Genomic DNA, 26,084 nt, shown 5'->3' on the forward strand with positions numbered 1-26,084 from the left:
TCCTACCATAGATTTCAATGGAAAGCAGACCTTCCCACAGCAGCTTAACGAGCAGGTACCTGCATAATTCTAGTTACAGTATTGTGACAGAAAGTCGGAGTCAGAACTGTTGTGGGATGTGTTTGTTAATGGGGATTCAAGATAACGATTTGTGAATCTAGTATTAAAGGTATCCACAGGTTGCTTCCATTATACCAGGAGGTGTTGTTAAAAAACAAAGCAAATCCCATTTGGATTCAGTTTAAATATTTCATATAATACTTTGAAAAAAGGGAAAAAGAGTACATAGTATGTATTCAGAACTGTCAACTAGTCTTTTTTTTAATTGTGTGTCCATTTATAATGATGGAATTCTGTGTTTTTTCCTCCTAGGCTTAAACAGTCCACCTTTAGAGATTAATAATCCATTAGCAGGTATAAAAGGAAGAAGCATGAAGGAACATAGTCCTCATCAGCTGGAGACCATGACAATCTTTGACATGCAGACTCCTCTTCCTGCTACATGTCTGAATTCAGTCCGTTATGTACAATAGGACGTGGAATGACATTCAAAATTTCTAAAAGGGTATATTGTGAACCCTTCTGAACATACACTGAATATTTAAGAAATGCTAATGAAATTAATAATCCTAAGGATCTTTTTTCATAAGAAGAGAAATATAAAAATGAACTGTAGACTTTAGAAATAGAGTACTAAATGTTCTCCAGAACTCTTAACCATTTGACATACATAGACTATAAACAAATATGTTTTATCACAGAGAGTATGTCTGTGTACCTGATGGAAATCAAAAATCCTTTGAAAGCTGGATCATATTTTGAGGTTTTTTTAGAACATGCTAAATTACCTTGTTTGCAAATATTTTTGGTATAGATGATATTTTGCTTAAAACTTTGTTTTACCTAATGCTGCTATACTCTGAAAATGTATTAAATAACATTTATGAAATTCAGTCCAGATCCAGAATAAATAGCAGTACAGTGAAATTTGCTTAGGATTCTCAATGAATGGGCTAGAAGAACCATATATAATATCCTTAACTAAACTGCAAGTTTCCTAGAGCTTTTATATTACAACTTTCTTTTTTTAAAATGTGAATCATAATGGTTTCTCCACACTTACATTAATTTTTAATCACAGTCTCTTACACTGTTGATTGAATTCCCTGCTACCGCTAATGGCCTTTCTTGTAATATTCATTCATTTAAAATATGTATTCTGATGCTGTACTTTATTTTTCAAAGGAAACCTATTTAAAGCCCAAAGCAAAATAATAGTCACATGGATGTTAGAGCATAGCAGGTTACCATGCATTTGATCAGGCTTGCCACCAGAAAATCTTTAAACTTTGTTGAAGAATGGCTCCATTAGGATATGTTTCAAAAAGCAGAATTTCACTTATAGATGATATTATTTCAAATGATTGAACTGGAACAAAACTAGAAGATGATTTTATTTTTACATAGGCTCACTTCTAAAGACAGTTTACTTAAAAATATAAAGTTAGAATTTCTGATATTTTAATAAGGCATTGTTGATGCCACAGAGGTAAGGGAAATTAAAATATTTAGACAGATCTCCAATTATTCATCATATGAAACCAATACAAAAATGAAAGAATTTAAAGGATGGCTTATGAAATTTTAGGGTGCTGGAATAGCTCCCACATTAGGAAGCTCTAAAATAGTAAGTCTTGGTAGTTTCGCTGCATGTTAATTTACTTGGATTCAAAAGAGAAAACACAACTCCTTTGGAATCAGTTGCTTATTCTTTAGTAGTTTTATGCTTCTCATTGTGATTATGAAATTGCTATTAGAATATACCTTTTTAAAAATTTTAACTGGAGGCTAATTACTTTACAATATTGTGGTGGTTTTTGCCATACAGTCACATGAATCAGCCATGGGTGCACATGTGTTCCCCATCCTGAACCCCCTCCCACCTCCCTCCCACCTCCCTCCCCATCCCATCCCTCAGGGTCATCCCAGTGCACCAGCCCTGAGCACCCTGTCTCATGCATGGAACCCAGATACCTTTTAGCTGGCATTTTGGTCCGCTGAATCCAGGACAGCACTTCCATTCTAATGAGGTAACAATCTTATGTTGCATCCTGTACACAGAATTTGATATCTTCTGAGATCTAGAGGAGAGGAGCACAATTGGGGGAAAATAGATTATTTGTCTCACATTAAATTATCGGTTGGAATAAAAGTGTTTGGGATGATGCATTTAATATAAAAAGCATATGTTAAGTGTTATCTGTTATTCTTCTTACCATAATAATCTTCATCATCAATATTACTGTCAAACTTAGAGTTCTTTAAATACATTATAAAAAACATTCAGGTTTATACTCTTTGGTATTTAAAATTTATACCTATCATTATGTTTTCTAAAGAGACTATGATTTTTCCCTTGATAATGCTTTTCACTAAGCCAATGTTAAAATCTATTTTGATTCTAATACTTAAATAGGTTATGGGAATAATTAGTTTTAGTTCTTACTATTTTTTATATCATCAGGATTAAAAGAATCTGTTTTCCTCCAGATCAATATTAAACAACTTGAAACAAGTTAGACATCGGTGATCTTATTAACAATATGATAGCCACTATGATTTTAACCTGTACTTTCTTATCTCTCAAGTTTTAAAATTATACTACCTCTTATTTCTCTTATATAGTATCTCTCTTAGAGGGAGAGAGGAAAGAAGCGGGGGGGGGGGGGGGGGGGAGCGGGGAGAGAGAGAGAGAAAAGGCTCTAACATGAGAAAATGTTTCTGAGAAGAAACCATGAAAGGGAAATGAAGAAACGATAGCATTTTAAGTTAATAATCAATATATAATAAATAGCAAATGGTACTAAATTGCAAGCTTTAAATATGTGAGTGTAAATCATAAATACAACTTGGTCACATGATTCTTATCCCTATGACTTTAATATTTAGGTAATACTTCTTATTAAATGGGTCTGTGAAATTGGTTTGTATTATCTTGTTTAATCCTCATATTAGTTCTATGAGGACAGTATTATTACCCTGGCTTGCTGATGAGGAACCTATTATTATCTGAATCTGTCACATATGACTATGTGGAGACAACAGTAGTCACTTTCATGGACAAACTCTGATTATGTGGGAAAATGTATTATAACAGGCTGGGTCTTAGTTTCTGTGATAACTTGACGGGTGATTAATTATGTGTGAAATTATTTCTCAATTTTAAAATGAGCTATAAGACTTCTTCCATCTCTGAAAGTAGGCTAATCATTTATCTGTATTTATTTCTGTAAATTATAATCAGCAAATAACTCTGTCCAGTGAAATAGCATCTCTAGTCCATCAGCTAATGCTAAACAGGGAGTAAGGCAGTTTGGGAAAACACTCTAGAGTTTATCAGGGTGAACTCAAGCAGTTAGTTGCATTACTGTCAGACTCAACCGCTCTTGCTTTGACAAACTGTATCCCTGGTGCATGTGGCTCAGACAAAGAAAAACTGACAAATGTTGCTTTTCTACTGAAATAGAAAGTAAATGGAGAGATTCACTCAAATGTAGAGAAAGATTAAAAAATGGGAACAAAGATACATATTTCTAGTTTGTTCAAAGAGAAAAAAAAAGCTCACCTTAAACTCAGAAGGGCAGTGTGATTGGGGTTATTCTAGTGATATTTTCACTACTAAAGAATTAACAGTCCTTTTTTTGTATTGCACATTCACTAGGAAATTGTCGTAAAGGGAGTAAATGCCAGAAGAACTGGACCTCAGGTCTCCCAAATCCCTAAGATGTGCTTAGTTCATTGGACCTTGGACCTTAGCTATGCCCTTAGGGACTAAGAAACACCTTGATTTTATGTATCCTTACTGCACACTGTTCCAGACTGATTCATTGCCTGAGTTATTTGTATGATAATTTGCATAACATTAGCCATCATGGCCTGAATAACAATTTTAGTTTTTATTGCAGGCTTTCCTGAGACACCCCCAGCTGAGCTACTGTGACTGCATGAATTCAGAGAATTATCACCCAGCCTCACATTTTAGGAAAATTATATAATTTAAAAAAAACCCTAAATAACATAAGTCATTAAAATAGACACAAGAAGAAAGAGCCGACCTAGGTGCTTTACCATGCATAATTGCAATTAGTGGCTTGCCAAGTTATGGGCTTCTCTTTAGCCTAATATGAAAGGGAAATTGTCAATAAATCTTTAGAACCATATGAATTTCATGGAATTAAAGGATTGTTGGCCTGGTCATAGAATAATAGTAATAATAAAAATAGAAACAAACATAAGAGTTAACATTTATTAAAAACCCACAAAGTACCAGGCACTAGGCTAAGCATGTTACTCCATTTATCTCACATATGTTAAAAACACCCATAAGTGGCAGTTCAGTTCAGTTTAGTTCAGTTGCTTAGTCGTGTCTGACTCTTTGTGACCCCATGAACTGCAGCACGCCAGGCCTCCCTGTCCATCACCAACTCCCAGAGTCCACCCAAACCCATGTCCATTGAGTCGGTGATGCCATCCAACCATCTCATCCTCTTTCCCAGCATCAGGGTCTTTTCAAATGAGTTAGCACTTCACATCAGGTAGCCAAAGTATTGGAGTTTCAGCTTCAACATTAGTCCTTCCAATGAACACCCAGGACCTATCTCCTTTAGGAAGGACTGGTTGGATCTCCTTGCAGTCCAAGGGACTCTCAAGAGTCTTCTCCAACACCACAGTTCAAAGGCATCAATTCTTTGGCGCTCAGCTTTCTTTATAGTCCAACTCTCACATCCATACATGACTACTGGAAAAACCATAGCTTTAACTAGATGGACCTTTGTTGGCAAAGTAATGTCTTTGCTTTTTAATGTGCTATCTAGGTTGGTCATACCTTTCCTTCCAAGGAGTAACTGTCTTTTAATTTCATGGCTGTAGTCACCAACTGCAGTGATTTTGGAGCCCAGAAAAATAAAGTCAGCCACTGTTTCCACTATTTCCCCATCTTATTTGCTATGAAGTGATGGGACTGGATGCAAGGATAATTTGTGCATTTTAACTAAAGATCACACATCTAGTTTAATGTGATGGCCCTACCCTGACCCTCCTGTAGATACATGTACTTGGTATGATTAACTTTCTCTGCATATTACAGGCCACACATGATTATGGTATAAGCAGTGGGTATTTTCAAGAAACATTACACACCTTTGAGGACAGGATCCACTGGTCCAGCCACAGGGCCCTCTGCCACTTGGAACATGAGTGACTTGGTTGTCCAGTACCACTGTTGGAGATAATCTGGTATGTACATAAGCACACCAGTTCCTAAGGAAGAGATCATTTACATTAGGAAAATATTATTTTCAGAAAACATTCTTTTCATCAAGATTATTTTCATAGACCTATATCTACTGCCACTACTGTATGTTAGATACCTTGAAAATTTGATATCTAGCTTTAAAATATCCAGAAATGAGAGAAAACATGCCTGTTATTGCATGACTGTATTTATGATTAATAAACATTGTAAGATCAAAGTAAATTAAGAATAAATCATAGCTAAAACCAGAATCTCTACTGTTGAGCTATAAGCTAACTCAAAATCCAAGATTGCCCTTATGCAAATTATCAATATTAGACTGAGATAGTGACTCAGACCTAGACCCATTGAACAATATGCAGTAAGACAAACGTAAGCAAATGAATGGTGTAAGGTTCAAAAGTGAAGAAAAATTGTTATTAGCCACAGGTGACATGATTGTGAATGAAGAAAATATAATCCATGTAAATGATTATAATAGATAAGTTTAGCAATTTAGTGAAGATTAATGTCAACATTTTTATAATTAATAAAAAGTTTAGCCATATGGCTAAGATCAGTTATAGTTACAATAGCAAAAATAACATTAAGCTTATTAAATTTTAAACAGCAGGTAAAATACTGACCGGCTTAAACCAGTTTGTATTCTTAAATACATCATTGATTAATCAAATGGAAATAGCACCAGCCTAAAGGGGTCTTGCTTCCTTGAGCAGACTGTTGGTTAATGAAACCTTGAGTTATTTCACAGAAACAGCACTGGGCATATGCAAGACAGGAACCCTTATCTCCAGAATAACTGCAGGATCAAGAATCTTTGGTTTGTGGAACTCAATAGGACAAAAATGTTGCTACTTGAGGCTTTCATGAAATGAGAAGTTCTTCAATCAGGAAAATCTGGCTTCCAGCAGCAGAGGGAGTTTATATGGACTAAGTCAATCAGGTTCCAAGTTTAAAATTTCCCTAATTCCCCCAAATTTCACCTTGAGCCCTGGATGCAGGAGACAGCCAATCAACCTTGCAATACACTTTTATCTTCTCAAGAGCTGGTACCTTGGCTTCTGTGCACGGTGGAGAGGGAGCCCTTGCTAGGTAAAGATTTTGGTGATGCCAAGGGAGAGAAATCTTATGACTGTCTGCCAAAGGCACCGGGGCACTATGGCCCCTAGCAGCATGTGGACCCTGGCCACTGACCCTAAGTGGCTGCCCAGACCAAACTTGTCTAGGGGTCAGCAGTCAGGTTCCTGTATCCCTGCTGCTGCTCTCCAGGCTCCTCCGTGCTGTTTTCACTTCTGAGAGGAGAAACTGCTCCAGGATAAGTCTTTAGGGTGAGTAACCTTGTTAAAAGGTGCCTGTGCTGAAATTGTGCTGAAACCTTCTCAGGATTGTTAGAGTCCCACCCCAAGGGAGGGTGGTGTGGCTTCCCGGGTGGCTCAGACGGTAAAGACTGTCTGCCGCTCAGGAGACCCAGGTTCGATCCATGGGTCAGGAAGATTCCCCTGGAGAAGAGAATGGCAACCCACTCCAGTATTCTGGCCTGGAGAATCCCATGGACAGAGGAGCCTGGTGAGTTATACTCCACAGAGTCGGACAGGACTGAGGGTCAAACACTTCCACAAGGTAGGGTGGGAATTAAAGGCTGCTGAGGTACTCAAAGGATTGAGTCCCAGGCTTTTGAATTTCTTTGTCCATGCTTGTCTGTGTTTATTTTGTTAGACTTGGTTAATAGCCACTGAGTCTTGGAATGACTGCTACCAAGTGATAAACTTGATACACTAAAAAAACTTTTATTTATCTATTTTAATCTTGGCTGTGTCCTGTCTCCCTTGCGGCTCACAGGCTCTAGAGTGCAGGCTCAGTAATTCCAGCAAACGGCCTTAGTTGCCAGAAGGCATGCGTAATCTTCCCTGACCAGGGATCAAACCTGCATCCTCTGCACTGGAAGGTAGTTTCTTACTCACTGGACCCCCAAAGAAGGCCCTAAACCTGATATTAATGAGGGCCCTCTGATTCAGGAGAAGACGTCGCTCTCTGACTAGAAATTTTGCTTTCTGCTGGGGTTGGCTTTTCACTCATGCCTATATTATTGCCTGGAGGTATAGATGTGTGTTCTTAATGGAACCAGCCCTGATTACTCTGCTGTGTGAGAGAGTCAAGGAGAGATGAGGGAGTGTAAATCAGGAAAAGTGCCCACTCCAGAACAAATTCTGTGCCTAGGTTAGAGGAATTTTCCACCTAAGACACCTCCTTGGTATCATTTTCCTCTGGTCTTCCTGAGGTGTAGGGGGGAAATTTCCAAAATGGGGTACCTCAACCATTTACTTGCAAATTTAATGGGAAAAGAAAAGAAGTATGTGATCATACCAATCGGCCTAAGGAGTAAGCATAGGAAAAATAAATGGGAAATACATGAAGTAAAATTAGTAAAATGGGAACTAGAAGAAAAATCATCGATTTCCAACTTAGCATGATATGAGACACCCATGAGTCTTTACAGTGAGTTAATGAAAGAGATTAAAGAAAGAAAACAGGTGGGGCAATGTTATTAGACAAATAGGAATTTAAGGAAGGTTGAGATAGTTAAAGCAGTAACAGGAAAAAAGAATTTTATGTAATTACTTGGAGTTTAAATAATGAATATGGTAGTCAACTTGGCCTACATTTAGCCAGCTATAAAACAAAGCAAAAAAACACCTTCCAAAACACAAATAAAACTTTAAGAGAATGCTTAGTAAGCTCATTGAAAATAGCAGTTAAGTAGTATTAACTACATCTAAGAGTGGCTGGAGAAAGTTGAATTATCTCAAAGATGGAGACACTTTCTAATGGAGATATCTAAGAATCATTTGGTTACAGAACTCTATCAGTAAGTTTGTACCTGTCCTTGCTTATAACATGACTCTTTCAATTATGTGCTTTTATTCTTTAAATGATAACATGTTCTTGCAATTCTATATAAAACTTCCTACTGTATATATGGTATATTGAAGTTATGAAAAACAACAACAAAAAGAAAATGGCTTTCTTTTGTTACACAGCATAGCTCTAACATCAGCTGGAGTCTGAGGAAAATGCCAAAGAATGGTCTTTGAATTATAACACTCTCTTACAATTAGACTTCTTTTGTAAAAGAGGAAAAATGGGAGGAAATTTGCTTTATCCCTGTTTGTTGAAAGGGAAGAAGCCTTTATACAATTGAATACATTTTAGTTTTTCCTCACTGAGAATTTTAACCTTCTTTTGTATCAGCCAAGCTAACAGGCATTAAACTGCTTTTAAGTGTGTGTGTGTATATGTAGGCAGGGCTTCCCTGGTGACTGAGCAGTAAAGAATAGGCCTGCCAATGCAGTAGACACAGATTCCATCCCTGGGTCAGGAGGATCCTCCGGAGAAGGAAATGGCTACACACTACAGTATTCTTGCCTGAAAAATCCCATGGACAGAGGAGTCTGGAGGGCTATGGTCTCAGGGGTTGCAAAATGTCAGACATACATTAGTGACAAACAACAACATATGTTTGTCAATATATGGCAGAGAGGAAATTCTGTCAGTAGGAACAAACATTGGTGGTGGTGCTCAATGCCACAGGCTATAATGTGGAGGAGGCTTTGAGGTGAATGCTTTCTACCTGGAAATTGCCCAGATGTCTTGATTCGCTTGTCTGTGGTCTCTGCTGGGGAGGTAAAATGCTTTGATTTTCTACTAGGAAGATTAAACCCCAACATGCTCTGAAAGAAGTGAACGCTTGATTATTTCAACCTGTTTAGTTCACTTTTGTCCAGCTCTTTGCAACCCCATGCACTGCAGCATCCCAGGCTTCCCTGGCCTTCACTGTCAAAACCTGTATCCTCTGTCAAATTCAGCTTTGAACCTCAGGTAGCCTCCTCACTTCACTTTCTTCAAGGTGATATGGTCACCTCTTCCACCCTCCTCATCAGGTAAGCTTTCAAGGTGGTGAGTGAGACAGATCCTCTGCAATAGGCAAGCCCACAACCAGCACGTGGGAGAAAACTACTGACGGCCCTCTGACCAAGCTGGCGGCAGTCTTGGGAATGTGTGGATGGAGTTCCTTGGCAACTGGCTAACACGTGTGTACGCTATACTTCTGACAACCATCTCTAATGGAAAGGTTTCCAGTGACCCCTGAATGAGTCCTCACATCCACGCTGGTCATCTTTGAGACTGTCGGTCTCTTCAGTGCTGTCTTGGGGAATTCTTACAGCCAAGTCACTGCTACATTGGCTTGTTTCTTTCCAGAAACCAAACAAAACTAGGAACTGGTTTCTAAATCCTAAGGTTCAAATAAATAAATAAATCCTAAGGTTCTTACTTTCTCTCTCATGCCTATTGAGGCTGTTTTGTTTCCTTCTTTTTGAGGGGAGTAAGGGAAGGCCATTTTCTCAAGACTTGCAATCTATAGACAATCCATTTGCAATACATTCTCAGCTCTTGGGTTTAAAACTTAGGATATTGACCGAGCTTTGATGTAGGGGTTGCATGCCCACCCAGGTGCTCTCTCTTTCTTTCTAAACCTTCATTCTTGGAGGGGTGGGCTAACCCCTCAGAACCAGCATTAAGGTGAAGAGTTGGTGAGGACGGCAAGACTCTATAAAGGAAAAAGTATATGCTTTGAACCCCAGATTGGTGCCTTCCTTCATCTCCGATGAAGTCAAGGGTACAGCCAACATTGCACCACCCAGACCTTGAGTTTCTGCTGGTAGACACCAGACCCACCCCATGTATGTGAGAAGAGGCCTTTCTAGGCTCTTGGTATTTTTGCTAGCCAACTAGTAAACTATTTTGAGCACTACTATGGAAACTCTCCAAGCTGTTCTGTTATAGTTGGGAGAAAAACATCAACCTGAAATTCCTGAAAAATTTCAGGAAGGTAAGTCTAGGTGTTTGGGATGACAGGAGGACGGTAAGAACTAAGATGGCTGACCCAATAGTAGTAAAAATTCGTCCAGGTGCCAGGACTCCAAATTCAAAGCAATAGCCTTCAAAAGAAGCATGTGGAGGAAAGTATAAAGCCTCTGATAGCCACATTTCTTATATGCCAATCAATCTGACTTTCTTAACCCCCATATAACCCTCCAATTCTGCTTGTACAAAAATTCAGAGAGGGGTCCCTAGTGGGCTTCTGGTTAGGATTCCAGGCTTTCACTGCTGTGATCTGTGAAAGAAAGTGAAAGTTAAAGTTGCAGAGTCCTGTCTGACTCTTTGTGATCCCATGGACTGTATAGTCCATGGAATTCTACAGGCCAGAATACTGGAGTGGATAGCCTTTCCCTTCTCCAGGGGATCTTCCCAACCCAGGGATAGAACCAGGTCTCCTGCATTGCAAATGGATTCTTTACCAGCTGAGCCACAAGGGAAGCCCTGTGATCTAGGTTCAATACCTAGTCAGGGAACTAAGATCCTACAAGCCATGTGACATGGCCAATAAATAAATAACAAAAACTCAGGATCAGAGATGATCATTGTTGTACATTTGAAAGCCATGAACCAAACTGTAGAGGATATATATCCTGTGGTGCCAAACACATATACTTTGTGAACAGCTTTATCTAGAGCCTACTGCTGGTTTATAGTTCTGGATTTAAAAGATGCTTTTTACTACATAGCCTTGAGTCCCAAGAATTGTTTGCCTGTGAATGGGATGATCTAGAGACTAATACAAAGAAATATTTTTTGGATGGTATTGCCACAAGGATTTTAGCATGCCCCTCCCAGCTGCTGCCTATTTTGGGGGAAGCCTTAGCCAAGGAATTTAGGGATCTCCAATTAATGAAGTTTTAATCTAATATGTGGATGATATACTAATTGCTAGTAAAGTTAAGGAAGCTTCAGACCAAAATATAATCCTCAGTTTAAACTTTTTGGTAGACCAGGGATATAAAAGCATAAATTTTCAACCAATTTTAAGATACATAAAATTTGAATTATCAAAAGGGCAAACAGACTTTTACTGCAAATAGGAGGAAAGTATTGTCTAGAGTAGCTGTACTCACTATTAGATGGCAATTGTGTGGATTCTGGGGAATGGCTGGGTTTTGTCATATTGGGATTCCCAAGTTTGGACTTACAGCTAAGCACTTATATGAGGCTCTTAAAGAAAAGTGAGTCATTAAGATGGAACTTTTAACATTTTACTGGAGGTTTTATTCAGGGTAATTGGGGAAGAGTAAAAAAAAAAAAAAATGGATCCATACTAAAAAGGAAGAAGTAAAACTTATATTTGCATATTTCTTGCATGTAGAAAATTCTGAGTCCACTAAAACACTAGTAGAGCTAATATGCAAATACAGCAAGGTTGCAATATATGAGAAATAGTTGTGTTTCTACACATTAGAAACTATTCAAAAAATGAAACTAAGAGAGCAATTCCATTCACATTAGTATCAAAGTAATCATGTCCTCATGAAACATTTAACAAAGGAATTACAAAAATTAAAAAATATTGTGGAAAGAACTTAAAGGTGATGTAAATAAATAAAAAGTGTTTACCAATTAGAAAACTTAACATTGTTTGGTCAATTTGGTGAATATTGTCATCCGATCTCTTAAACACAATCCTGATCAAAATCCCAGCTGCCTTTTTTGCAGAAATTTAAAGCTTAAAATTTATATGGGAAATGCAAGTAACTCAGAAAAGCCAAAGCATACTGGGGGAAAAAAAATAGAGCACTCTGTACTTACCCTATCCAATTTCAAAGCATACTACAAAACTACGTTAATTCAGACTTGCATTTGGCTTAATTAATAGGATATAGATAGAGATCAATGGGTCAAAGTTAGAGTCCAGAAATAAACCTTTACATTTATATTCTGTTGATTTTTGTCAAGAGTGCCTAGCACTTTAACGGAGGAAAGAGTACTCTTTTCAAGACCAGACAAATGGATAGCCACATGCCAACAAATGAAGTTGAACTGCTATCTTAAACCAGATATGAAAATTAACCAAGTAACAGGTCAAAGGTCTCAAAGGAAGAGTTAAAACTCTAAACCTCTTGAAAGCATAGACAAATATCTTCAGTACTTGGGAAACTTTTCTAGTGTAATAAGAAAGAGAAAGGCACATAGACTGAAAATAAGTAAATTATATTTACCTACAGAAAACATGTTTTATGTGGAAGATTGTGATGTATTTACAAAAAACTTTTAGAGGTAATGAGTGAATTTAGCTATCTTGTAACATATAAGGTTAAAGTACAAAAACAACCCTCTTGCTTTTCTTTGTACTAGCTAAAATACTTAAAATATATAAAATTTAAAAATTCTATTCATGTGAAAGCACCAGAAGTAATCTAAAAAGAGAGACTGTGGATCAGGAGAAGATATTTGGCAAAGACAAAAAAAATAACATCCAAAAAAATATAACAAATTCCTACCAATAAATAATATAAAAACAAAAAATAGAACACTGAAAAATGGATAAACTACTTGAACAAACATTTCATACAAAGAAATACTAATGTCTATTATACATGTAAAAAGGTCAGTCTTGTCAACATCAAGAAAATGCAAATTAAGATCATAATGGAATAATGCTTTATACCTCCAAAAAGCAAACATTGAGGATTTGACAGTCTCATGTGTTCAGAGGAGATAGAGAATTGGAATCTCATACATACTACTGGTGGAATTATAAAGTGGCACAACCACTTTGAAAACGAATGTGTTAATATCATGTAAAAATGAATATTGAATCCTCTGATCCAGTGGTTAGATATACACTTTAGAGAAACCATGGCACATATGTACCAGGAATCATGTATCTGAGTATTTATAGCAGTATTATTCATAATTATCAAAGCTTAAGAGTAGTTTCAATGTCCAGAAAGTTCTTAATAACTATAGGTTAATTGATTGATTGGATTATATGATTTTTTCATTCTTACGTTTCTGTTTCTATCATTTCTCCCTATATATAAATATAACAAGATACATATTCCCTCTCATTTGTAACAGAGACTATTTTTATTGAGGGTAAAGGCAGAAATGATTTACAAAGTATAGTAGCAAAGCTCATGACTATAGCATCAAATGAACAAAAGAGCCTCTTGATGAGGGTGAAAAAAGAGAGTGAAAAATCTGACTTAAAAACAACATTCAAAAAACTAAGATCATGGCATCTGCTCTCATCACTTTATGGGGAATAGATGGTGAAAAAGTGGAAACAGTGACAGACTTAATTTTCTTGGGCTTCAAAATCACCATGGACGGTGACAGCAGCCACGAAATTAGGAGATGCTTGCTCCTTGGAAGGAAAGCTATGAGAAAACTAGACAGCATATTAAAAAGTAGAAACATCACTGTGCCGAAAAAAGTCTGTAGAGTCAAAAGTATGGTTTTTCCAGTAGTCATGTACAGATAGGAGATTTGGACCATAAAGAAAGCTGAGTGCTGAAGAACTGATGCTTCCAAGATGCTTGAGAGTTCTTCAGATTGCAAGGAGATCCAATCGGTCAATCCCAAAGGAAATCAACCCTGAATATTCATTGGAAGGAATGATCCTGAAGCTCCAATACTTTGGCCACCTGATGCAAAGAGCCAGCTCATTGGAAAAGACCCTGGTGCTGGGAAAGATTGAGAGCAGGAGGAGAAGGAAGTGACAGAAGATGAGACGGTTGGATGGCATCACCGACTCAACAGACATGAGTTTGAGCAAACTCGAGGAGACAGTGAAGGACTGGGAAGCCTGGCATGCTGCAGGCCATGGGGTTGCAAAGAGTTGGACACAACTGAGCAACTGAACAGCAATAAATGAGTTCAAATCAGTATGAGATGTATGTCACCAAATCACTAGAATATAAGAAATCTATACTGCTTAAAATAATAATAATTATTAAAATAATACAACAATCAACCTAAATGTTAAAAACCAAAGAAGGAATACATTTTCCTCCAGAGTCACTAAATACCTGCTCTGAAATATTTAGGTCTTCTACAAATAAAGCTGACTCAGTCATTCATCTGTCTAAGGCAGATAAATTGAGTATTATACAGCTTATTGTGCAAGGTTCTTTTGAATGAGAAGTTGGACAATTCAGTTCCATAAAGACATAAAAAGACACATTAGCAAATTTTGTTCAAGTGTGGTGATACTTGGAAAAATAATGTGAAACAAAGAACTGGCAAAAACAGGTAACAAAAATTTAAAAATTAAAGACTACAATAAAGGGATATTTTAAAAATAGATTTTTCATGCAAATCCACTGATTATCCTAATTACGGGGAATGATTAACTTCAGCTGAAGCCCAGTTAAATTGTCTGTCACATACACATTGGCTGAATGATTATGGAGGGGACAGTATGAGGCAGGAAAAAAGTACCACTGTGAATACATAACCTGGATTTTGGGGGAAAAAAAGATGATAGAAAGATAGCTAGATATTGTTTGTGAAAGTAAATCAGCATCACCTGCAGTGATTGTTTAAAAGTCTAAATAGTAAAACCATTTCATTACTAAAATAGTATAGAAGGCAAAAAAGCAGATCAGTAGGTTGCTCATGGCCCAGCAATCTTTGATCCAGTGTAAATTGGGAGAACTATCCACAGCCAAAGAGTCCCTGGTGTGACTCGTAATTAGGTTTATGCTACCAACGAAATAAGCTCATTAAGGGATATTAAATATGTAAATATAATTTTAAAACCAAATAATTTGAAAATATAAGTTTAAAAATAGAAAATTCAGCATGGTGAAATGGTGACAGGCAAGTTTAAAAGCAATGTAATGATCCCAGACAAGCATTTTGCTTAAATCTGGAAATCCTTTGTACCTTTCCAGACTGATTATGGCAAACAGAGAGCAGTTTCTTTGAAGTGTTGAGCTTTCTGTGGGGTCCTAATCCTCCAAACAGCAGACTGCATTTGGGATTCTCTTTAAGGGTAATAACACTTGCTTTTGTGCAGCAACATGTATTGAAAGAGGCTTGTATTGATCCTTTGGATTTTCCAAGTTAATAGGTAAGAGATTTGTTTGAGGGAAGAGCAGACATCTTTGGCTATTTATGAACATGAGATGCACTTGCAGAACTTAAAAAAGTAATGATAGAAGAGGATTCTATTTTGATTCAGACAACTTGAAGTCTTGAGGTTAAGGAACTAAGAAAAGCACTGTAAATAAACAATCATTCTACTTTGAAACATTTTAGAAATCCAGTCTTCCGAGGAGACAGTGAAAACAGTAAATTAGAAACAAAAATTCCATGAGTTGGTCATTTGCAGTTTGCTGTGCACACTGACCAAACTATGGCCCACACATATCCATTCTTATCCTGAGTTGAGGGTGGGCTGAAGCAACAAAGGATTCATTTAAATAATGACCATGACAAGTGTTTTTCTTAAGAAATAGAAAGCACCAATCTAAAAATATTAATGTTATGTATTTATACTAGTCGTTAAAACTCAGATTAATAAATTGCTTGTCATCCTGTTCACAGAAGAAAATGTTTAAATGTTTATATTCACACCCTGTGATTTGAATTGACACAGTACCGTGAAAATACCAATTCCTGAGACTATACACTAGAAATCAAAGTCAATCAGCAAAATTCCCACCATAAACTAGCCAATGGTATGTAATTTTCTCTTGAAAGTTGGATAAGGTTTTGTACTTGGGGAGACTATGTATTTAAAGACCTTTTAACTTCATTTCCTGTCATCCCTTTATTGAGATGAACAGGGATTCAATGAGGGACAAGAGGAAATTAAACAACTTAGCCACAAGCTTATTCATTAAATGTGGCTTCCTCATCTATACAATAAATTTAATAATGTTACCTACCTCACAAATTGTTGTGAGATTAAATGACTTAATATATTTAAAACAGCAGTTGCTGCTGCTGATACTGACTACATGATTCAGAGAGTTCAATAGGATATTTTTATGAAGGGAATAGATACCTATATAGCTGTATATATGTATGTGTAAATCTCCCACTTTGTTTTTTGCCTCATACACTAGTAGAGATTGCTCCATTTTCTTCTCTAATGACCTGATAAATTCATCTTAACTGTAAATGTTTATGTACATCAGGTCAATACAGAAGACTATTATTGTTGCTGTTCAATGCATATGATGAAGCTTAGCTCTCAGAAGAAATATATTCCAGATGTCTCTATAGTCCCAAGAAGACATGAACCTAAATACTTCCCAAATGTTATGTAATCTTTATAGGAATCTTTATTTTCATTGGGCTTCCCTTATGGCTCAGCTGGTAAAGAATCTGCCTGCAATGCAGGAGACCTGGGTTCCATTCCTGTGTTGGGAAGACCCCCTGGAGAAGGGAAAGACTACCCACTCCAGTATTCTGACCTAGAGAATTTCACAGACTGTATAGATTAGTATTTATAGGTAGTGCACCAGTTACAAAGGAGAAAGTAGTCCAAAGAAAATATACAATGTGAAAGAAATAGTAACAGAACTTGGAAGTAAGCATTTATATTTAGTGAAAAGATTCTTTTTTTTTTTCAATTATTTTTATTAGTTGGAGGCTAATTACTTCACAACATTGCAGTGGGTTTTGTCATACATTGACATGAATCAGCCATAGAGTTACACGTATTCCCCATCCCGATCCCCCCTCCCACCTCCCTCTCCACCCGATTCCTCTGGGTCTTCCCAGTGCACCAGGCCCGAGCACTTGTCTCATGCATCCCACCTGGGCTGGTGATCTGTTTCACCACAGATAATATAGATGCTGTTCTCTCGAAACATCCCACCCTCGCCTTCTCCCACAGAGTCCAAAAGTCTGTTCTGTACATCTGTGTCTCTTTTTCTGTTTTGCATATAGGGTTATCATTACCATCTTTCTAAATTCCATATATATGTGTTAGTATGCTGTAATGTTCTTTATCTTTCTGGCTTACTTCACTCTGTATAATGGGCTCCAGTTTCATCCATCTCATTAGAACTGATTCAAATGAAAGGAAACTATAAGTAAGGTGAAAAGACAGCCCTCAGATTGGGAGAAAATAATAGCAAATGAAACAACAAAGGATTAATCTCAAAAATATACAAGCAACTCCTGCAGCTCAATTCCAGAAAAATAAATGACCCAATCAAAAAATGGGCCAAAGAACTAAACAGACATTTCTCCAAAGAAGACATACAGATGGATAACAAACACATGAAAAGATGCTCAACATCACTCATTATCAGAGAAATGCAAATCAAAACTACAATGAAGTACCATTACACACCAGTCAGGATGGCTGCTATCCAAAAGTGTACAAGCAATAAATGCTGGAGAGGGTGTGGAGAAAAGGGAACCCTCTTACACTGTTGGTGGGGATGCAAACTAGCACAGCCACTATGGAGAACAGTGTGGAGATTTCTTAAAAAACTGGAAATAGAACTACCATATGACCCAGCAATCCCACTTCTGGGCATACACACTGAGGAATCCAGATCTGAAAGAGACACGTGCACCCCAATGTTCATCACAGCACTGTTTATAATAGCCAGGACATGGAAGCAACCTAGATGCCCATCAGCAGACGAATGGATAAGGAAGCTGTGGTACATATACACCATGGAATATTACTCAGCCATTAAAAAGAAAAGATTCTTATAATGTAAATCACACAACAATAAAGCATTAGACATTTTATATTTAGTTTTGGCAGTTAGTCCAAAAGATAAGTCCATCTTGATAATAATCTCCTTAAGAAAATGACTATTTTCAAATTTTAAAAATTGTGCTTCATTTTATTTTAGTGTAACACCTTTATATAGCCCATCCGTTTTCTAAAGTCTATATAATATTTAAACTGGGATAGAAGTATTAGTTTTATAAAAGAATCATAGAAATATTTGAAATAGATCTTGAGAGGCAATCATGAAAATCTCAGATGATGGGAAATTTCTGATACTTAAAATTTCTGGTTAACTTCAGTTTTAAGGAAAAAAAACCTTTTATATGCCATCCTTTGCAATTAAAGTCTTTTGTCAGGCACCACTGATTTGCCTTCCATGGTGGGCACATTGTAGTGGATATAATTGAGCTTTTAATGACATGTGCTCAGAGTCACAAATTATTGCATATATACCATCATAATAGTAATAGTAGTAATTTTCAGTGTAAAATTTTAGGAGAATGAGCTGAGGGTCCCCCCTACCCAGAATGTGCATGGAGTTTGCCTTTTGGACCGAACCTATTTTTCAAGTTTTAAAGCCAATGATAGACCATTTTTAAGAGGTATATTGAATTAGATATGCATAACATATGCATTTTTATAAATAGCAATCACTAAAGTTATTTAAACTTTTTTTCATACATCTGTTTTATTTTGCCTAATTTTATCTTATTTTTGTTTCTTTTCCCCATCCTGTGACTTGAGTGTTTTCAGGGACATTGTAACTCTACTCCAGTAGGTGTCAGACTTTCCCACTGTGCAAACTGCAGAGCCTCAGGAAGCGCAGGCTAGCAGATACTGTGATGCTTCATGCTATACCTAAATCAGTTGCTCCTGTAAACTGAATCTTTTAGCATCATCCCTGCCACCAAGTAACACATTTTTAAGTTAATTTCATATTTAAGTAAACAAAGTATACAAACACTTCTCATCTCACCACCTATATTATATAACCACTCCTTAAAATCTGGCATGTATCATACAATATGTATTTATATATTCAGCAGCAATTTAGTGAGTAAAAATATCAAAGAAATAAAAGGAAATGATTAACAAGAAAAAATTGAGATGCGGCATATACTTTAGTATTTTCACTGGCAATAATGTAGTAGATACATTTATTTCTCAAGGACATAAATGGTGTGTTTCCTTTTAGATATTTACAGCATGTGAGAATAATCCCCTTGGATGCTAGTAGGGCTTTGATAAGAACTTTGCAAACTACATGTGTTATAGACTGAATGTCTGTGTCCCCCTCAAACTCCATTTGTTGACATCCAAATGCCCATTATGATAGTATTGAGAGATGGGGGCTTTGGGAGTTATTAGGTATAAAGTATTAGTGCCCTTATTAAAGAGGCCTGAGAGAGATCCCTCATCCCTTCCACCATGTAGGGGTAAAATGAGAACTCAGGAACCTGAAAAAAAGCCCTCATTGACCATGTTAGCAATCTGTTCCTGGGCTTCCAGCTTCCAGAACTGAGAAATAAATTTCTGTTGTTTATAAGCCACCCAGTCTTTCATTTTGTTATAACAGCCTGGATGGACTAAGATGTTATCTGAATTCAATTGACCAGGTTTTTCACATCTAAAACTTCATAATTTACAGAATAAGCAGAAAAATGCTTATTATAATAGGCAATATAATTAATTAGATGATTAGTTTTTGTGATTTTAAACCATTAAATTTTAAAATTGTTTTTAAAATTTCTATTTACAGGAGGTCTAATTAATAAAAGACTTGTATTTATTATTTTAGACACACTGTGCTTTGCTTAGTCTCTCAGTTGTGTCTGAGTCTTTGCGACCCTGCTGGCAGCCTGTTAGCCTGCCCGGTCCATGGGGATTCTCCAGGCAAGAATACTGGACTGGGTTACCATGCCCTCCTCCAGGGGATCTTCCCAACCCAGGGATCGAACCCAGGTCTCCCACATTGCAGGCCGATTCTTTACTGACTGAGCCACCAGGAAAACCCTTAGACATACTAGAAATCATAATTTATTTAACTTGAGCCACGTATTTGTTCTAAAGCAAGTTATATAGTTTATAGAAAGAATAAACAAATGAAATTCTAAAATAAATCAAGTTTCCAGTAAACTCAGCAAATAAAGTATTCATCTTGTTCCATATTCAACTTTTTCCTTCTGGCCTTTTCATTAACATTTTACAATGTTTATGGCTATTCTATATGCAAAATAAAATACAATGGCAACAAGAGAGTGGGAAACTCTCAGGGCCAGCTCTGACTTCTGCCCTCTCTCCCTTTTCCTTTTCATTTAAAAAAAAGAGAAAACTCCTCAATTGATTATCCATATTTTTATAGTTCTCATATTTTCCAAACTTATGTCTATAGCCTTGATCTCTACTTCAAACTCCAAATCCATCCAATAAGCAGTCATTCCACAGAATTTTGTTTAGCTTTTTCTATGTGCATGGCACTTATGTTAGCAGTTGAATAGAATAATTATTGAGAAGGGCAAGGTTCCCATTATCACAGGGTGCATGTTTGACATGAAAAAATATAAAATACACGAATGTCTATATTAATAAACCAAATAATTTCAAATAAATGCTTTAAAGAAAAAAGTAAAGGTGATAAGGATGGCAATTTGACATTGGGTTGTCAGAGATGGTCGCTTGAGAGAGGGACATCAATGCTAGAGGTGCATGAAGAAAAGAAATCCATCATTCAAAATACTGAAGTTAGAGCATTCTATCAAGAGCAAACAGGAAATTTCCTTGAGATGCATATGAACTTGACATGGCCAGTAACCAGAAGGAAGCCCATTGTGGCTGGGGAAGATGAAGTGGAGTGAACTTGGAGCATGGAGGAAATTTAGATCATAAAGATAGGGGGTCATGAGCAAGACCCAATGTGCATGGTGAGGATTTAGAATTTTATTCTATAGGTAATGGAAAGCTACCAAGTGAGTATGAGCATGTGAGCAAAATACCAAATTTCACCGATTTTTAAGACACACATCTCCGAAATCAGGAATATTTTTGATTCCAAACCAGCAATTGTGATGCTCTCTTTTTCCTCCCCATGTCCTCCTGGACTGCAGGTTCCATGAGGGCAGAACAGGTGGGAGTTTGTTTTCACTGTTTCACTCTGAGCACAAGCACAATGCTGGGGACGTATTGAAGGTTCAAAGTGTTAGTTGCTCAGTCATGTCTGACTTTTTGCAACCCCATGATCTGTAGCCTGTATTAGTCCTCAGCAAATATTGGCTCACTTCATAGATACATTAATTCTAATTTCTCCTTTTTATCCTGCCTGTTTCAAAGTGCTTGGTCACTGACCAACCTCCATTGTGTGAGACAGGAAACCACAACTCTGGTGTGGCCAGGAGTTCTGTGGTGCTAAGATGAGACAAGATATAAGATGAGACAAAAATATGCCAGAAAGAATTCTATTGATGTAAGTATTCCTTTTAAGTACAATCACTATAAAATTCCAAAAACAGTAGGGAAAAAACCCCAAAACGTAAAGATAAGTTTATCCCCAGCTAGTCAGGTTTTCTTATACAGAAATAATAATTCTTTAGGAAGGATTTGTCTATATATTCACATACAGATCCATAAACTTTACACTCAGTTCATTAAATACTATGTAGTTATTATAAACCAAATACTTTACTAGCAACGAAAATATGTCCCTAGATGCAGGGAGATCACATATATAATTATAATACACTAATGCAAGTGCAGTGAAAGAAGAATTCAGAGTACATGTACAGTCAGAGGGACCCCTGACTGAGACTGAGAAGGCTTCCTGGAGGTGTTATTATTAGTTGTAAAAGAAGTAGGTGATAGGAAAATAAGACTATGCTAGCCAGAAAGTACAAACAGGGACCAGAGATGGGTTTAACAAACAATATACTGTGGACTAGAAAACTACAAGTTTTAATGGCCAGAAAGTGACAGAACATGAGGCTGGGGAGATAGGTGAGAGCCAGATCAAGGATGGCATTGTGTGACTGACTGGGTAACAAATCTGAACTCTGTTATGGAGCAAAGAATAGCCGCTGAAGCTTCAGAAGTGGGGAAATATACTGGGCACTTGTTTTTTTCCAGTTGGGATAATAGACTGTGCTGAGGGAGTATAACATAGGGAAAGAATGCTTTGTCTCTGAAGACAGTCAGCCTAGGTTTGCATTTTTGCCCTGCAATTTACTAGCTAAGTGACCCTAGTTAAGTTTCTTAACCTCTCCATAATGAAATAGTAAAAGAATCTTCATATAATTATGGTAATGTTCAAAGAATTGAAAATTATATATTTTCATATATATATATATATATATATACACACACACACACACATATATATATACACACTCAGAATAGTACAGTACTAGGGAAAATACCATAAAATGTTTGCTACTATTATTGTTTGTTAACCAAATGAAAATATGAAAGATCTCTCTTGACCTTGTTAAGGTTTCTTTTCGTCAGCACTGTGTCCATAATAGATGGACCTAAGTTTTCTCTAACACCACTATCAATTGCATGGCTTAATGAGTAAGAAGTCTGGGACTTAATGAAAAGTTTACCAGAAGAGAACTTCAGGACCTCCCTGGTGGCCCAGTGTTATATAACTCAGAGCTCCCAATACAGAGAGTTTGACCTCTGGTCAGGGAACTGAGATCCTGCGTGATGCATGGTTCAGCGAAAACAATGAAATAGACCCTCGGCTCTCCAGGACTTCAGGATGTAGACTCTCTAAGTTGTTGCTGTTCAGTCCTCCACTGTCTCCTGGAGTTTGTTCAAGACTCTCTCAGTACATGTGTGCTAAGTCACTTCAATCATGTCTGACTCTGCGCAACCCTATGGACTGTACTCTGCCAGGCTCCTCTGTCCATGGGTTTCTCCGGGCAAGGATACTGGAGTGGGTTGCCTTTATCTTCTCCCGGGGATTCTCCTGACCCAGGGATCAAACCTGCATCTCTTACATCTCCTGCATTGGCAGGAGGGTTCTTTACCTTTAGAGCCACTTGGGAAGCCCCAGATATAAGATTATTTTCATTGGAAAATCCAAGGGATGGAGTTCTGCTCAGCAGGTTACAATTTTAATGTCTTGTTTCCTCCTAACATATAGTGAATTTTTAAAAATCTGAGACATGTTGGTGCTTACTTTTTATAGAAAATATTCCTTGGAAGCAGGAATTATTTTAAAAATTCTCTATTTCCCCAGAGACCAGTACAATGTTAGGCACATAATAGGCAATATATAACAATCATCAAATAAGTAGGTGTTCATAAGCTTTGACAGTGAGGTCTCTGGGTAAAACAATGCACATTTATCTAGTATTCATCAAGTTATCAATTACTACTTCTAATTATGAAACAGCTATATGCCATTTCTAAATGCCACGTAAAACTTAAGCAGTATTTTAATTAGAACTGTTCCCTTTGTCTTCTGGTTGTATTTACTAGTCTACTGAAAAATCTTGACACACATCTCTAAAAAGTTCAAGACATTTTCTATGAGTGCCTAAGGTTTCTATACAACTTGTTTAAAAAATTAAATCATAGAATATTACAAAATATTAATAGAGATGATTTTATAAGTGACTATGACTCTCAATAGTTTACATTTTACTATTATTTGATAGTCCATATTCTGTTGTTCATAAACATGAGAAAGTTTAATTTATATCTGTTAAAATGTCTGTTATAGACAAAGTATATTCATCCCAAGTTGAACATTTTATAATCTGTAGTATTTATTTTATAGTACATTGGCATGTTCCACATTCCACCAAGTTAATGTTTTTAGTTAAAATCACATTTACTTTCATATTTTAAAAATTCTATAATCTTTGAAATAGAGAAAATGGAATTAAATAAATACAAATCTATTGGTTTATATGCTTCCCAATGTGTCCTCATCTTTATATCAAGAACACCTTTATATCATTAACACAATGCCTTTCATATAGCAGATGTAAGTTGCTATTATTAACTTGAATTAGTTTATATAATCAGGTGTTACCTCAGGCTTCCAAGGTATTATTTGGTGCCTTGAAATTTTTGTTATAGGCAAAAGGTATTTGAAAGTTTAGTTTCATAATATACTAAACTTCTAGTATTCCAAACATAGAAATAATTTTGAACATTAAATGAACAGAACATTGACTTGCATTTCTGTGTTTTGTTCTTGTTTTTTGAGGCTTTTAAAAGTCTTCTTTAATGATACTTTTTTAAGCTTTATTATTTTGTTTCAACAATTCAAATGGAATTTTCTCTAATTTTAAATCAAAATCCATTTGAAAAATTGGCCTTTCTAATCAACACATTAATGATAACTCAGTATAACAGTACTAGTAAAATATGATTTGTTGAGTACCCATTCTGTGAGAATCATGTTTCTAAGCACATTTCATTAATTTGAATCTTGCATGATAACCCTGCAAAGTTGGTATTTTTATCTGTACTTCCTATCTGTACTTTACAAATGAAGAAACTTAGATTCAGGAACATCAATTGACTTGCTCAAGTCAAGGATCTAGACAGTATGGGAGCCAGAATTCCAACCCAGCTCTGCTTGGTTTGATCTAGATAACTGTTTAGTTTCCAAAGCACCGGCCTGTTTCAACTTTTAAATCTGTTCACACCTTAACTGCATTGACATTTTTTTCTTTCACCTTCTGTGTGTAATTCTGAGCACAAACAACATATGCTTGATGTGAGTTAACTAACAAGCCACTGTAGGGTTACACTGTTAGTGACCATCTCCAGTTAAAGTACCTCTATTAGTAACTTGGACCACTTCAATTAAAACAAATTGCTGCATTTTGTTTGTTCAGCTTTTCCTTTTAAGATAAGGTAATGCTCAATTCCCTCATCTAACTGACATATGATCTGGTCTCATCTTGAGCATAAAATCTTTTCTGGAAATAAGACCGTTTAACTGTTAGCTTGCAATCTTATAAACCATATCATTAGAAAGGGGGGGATAAAAAGAATTTTCTTACTTTCCTCTGGTTGTTTCAAAACTTGATTTTTGTTTGCTGGTTCTTTGGCTGCCAGGGCTGTCACCTCTGCTGAGATATGTTTCCCGTGGTGATCGATTTCCCATGCCTGCAACTGAGTTTGGAGAAATGCCTCCTTCATTCGTCTTTCCAACAAAGCTTTGAAGAAATTTCAGGGTGGAGTTGGAAAGAATAAATGACTCTGCTTTAGGACTGAGCTTGAGGGCAGATTCTGTCTGGAGGGCAAGAGTTTGTAACTTCAGCATCCCTTCTTCTGTCTTCTCTGTGGGTGTGAGAGTTTGTTTTCTCACACCCTCAGGAGATGCACTTGTCTCTGAGGGCAGTGGTATTGATTTCAGAAGACTGTCTTCGGAAGTGCTGAAATCAAGAGCTGTGGCCGCCTCAGTTGATGTGATCTGGGGGGTTGGTAGCACCTGGAGACTTTGTCCTTTGTTTGGAGGAACTGAAGCAGAGGTCATGTTCTTATGGGAGTTCTCATCCTCAGGTGTAGTCCAAGTGTGCATAGGGTCATTAAGCCCAAAGCCTCCACTCCATAAACTAGAAAGCAGGATAATTAGCCTTGCTCCTTTCATTTCAGTAGTTTGAAGCTAGAAAGCACATGTAAAATTGGGGGATAAAGTCCTTCTAGCCTGTCGGACAGCTGCTTCCACACTGAATCTGCTAAGACAGAGGTTTGCCAGTTTGAGATGTGAAGAGGAAACAGGTTTCTGTGTTTTGTAGTGGACTCAGGAAGTTTGATTTCCTGTTTCTGTAGGTTCTGTGAGATCTGTGACCTCTGGTAGGATGATCTATGGAAGCAGTAAACCGTGACCGACGAAGCTGAGGGTAAATGGAAAAACACAGGCAATGATTATCAGGAAAACCCATGAAAGAAACATGAAGTTAACTTTCCCAGGTCCACTCATATCTCATGTGTCGCTCAGTTTTGAAGAGAAATTTCATGGTGATGATGGAATTTTGTTTGGATGGGTTAAGTCAAAGAGTTTACATTTTGTTCTACTATGCAAGGAAATTGAGAAAAAAAAATGTGATACTTCAACTGTGCCCCATCCAGAGAGCCATGTTTTGTTTAAGGACATGTACACACACACACACATAAATAAAAACTCAGTCTGCTGTGTCTCTGCCCTTT

General features: G+C 36.9%; 1 protein-coding gene across 2 annotated transcripts in view; it reads right to left on the reverse strand.

Moving 5' to 3' along the window:
- MMRN1 (multimerin 1) overlaps positions 1 to 25,624 on the reverse strand; it is a 62,945-nt gene extending 37,321 nt beyond the window's left edge. For both annotated transcript variants that reach the window (XM_065907510.1, XM_065907509.1), the window contains exons 1-3: positions 24,935 to 25,624; positions 5,200 to 5,319; positions 2,035 to 2,141 (exon numbers count right to left, since the gene is read on the reverse strand). In XM_065907510.1, the coding sequence (XP_065763582.1) occupies positions 2,035 to 2,141; positions 5,200 to 5,319; positions 24,935 to 25,524 (817 nt within the window). In that variant the 5' untranslated portion in view covers positions 25,525 to 25,624. The remainder of the gene's footprint in view (positions 1 to 2,034; positions 2,142 to 5,199; positions 5,320 to 24,934) is intronic.
- Between the last annotated feature and the right edge of the window lie 460 nt (positions 25,625 to 26,084).

This window comes from Muntiacus reevesi, chromosome 16 (genome assembly GCF_963930625.1).
Source record: "Muntiacus reevesi chromosome 16, mMunRee1.1, whole genome shotgun sequence".
Lineage (NCBI taxonomy): Eukaryota > Metazoa > Chordata > Mammalia > Artiodactyla > Cervidae > Muntiacus > Muntiacus reevesi.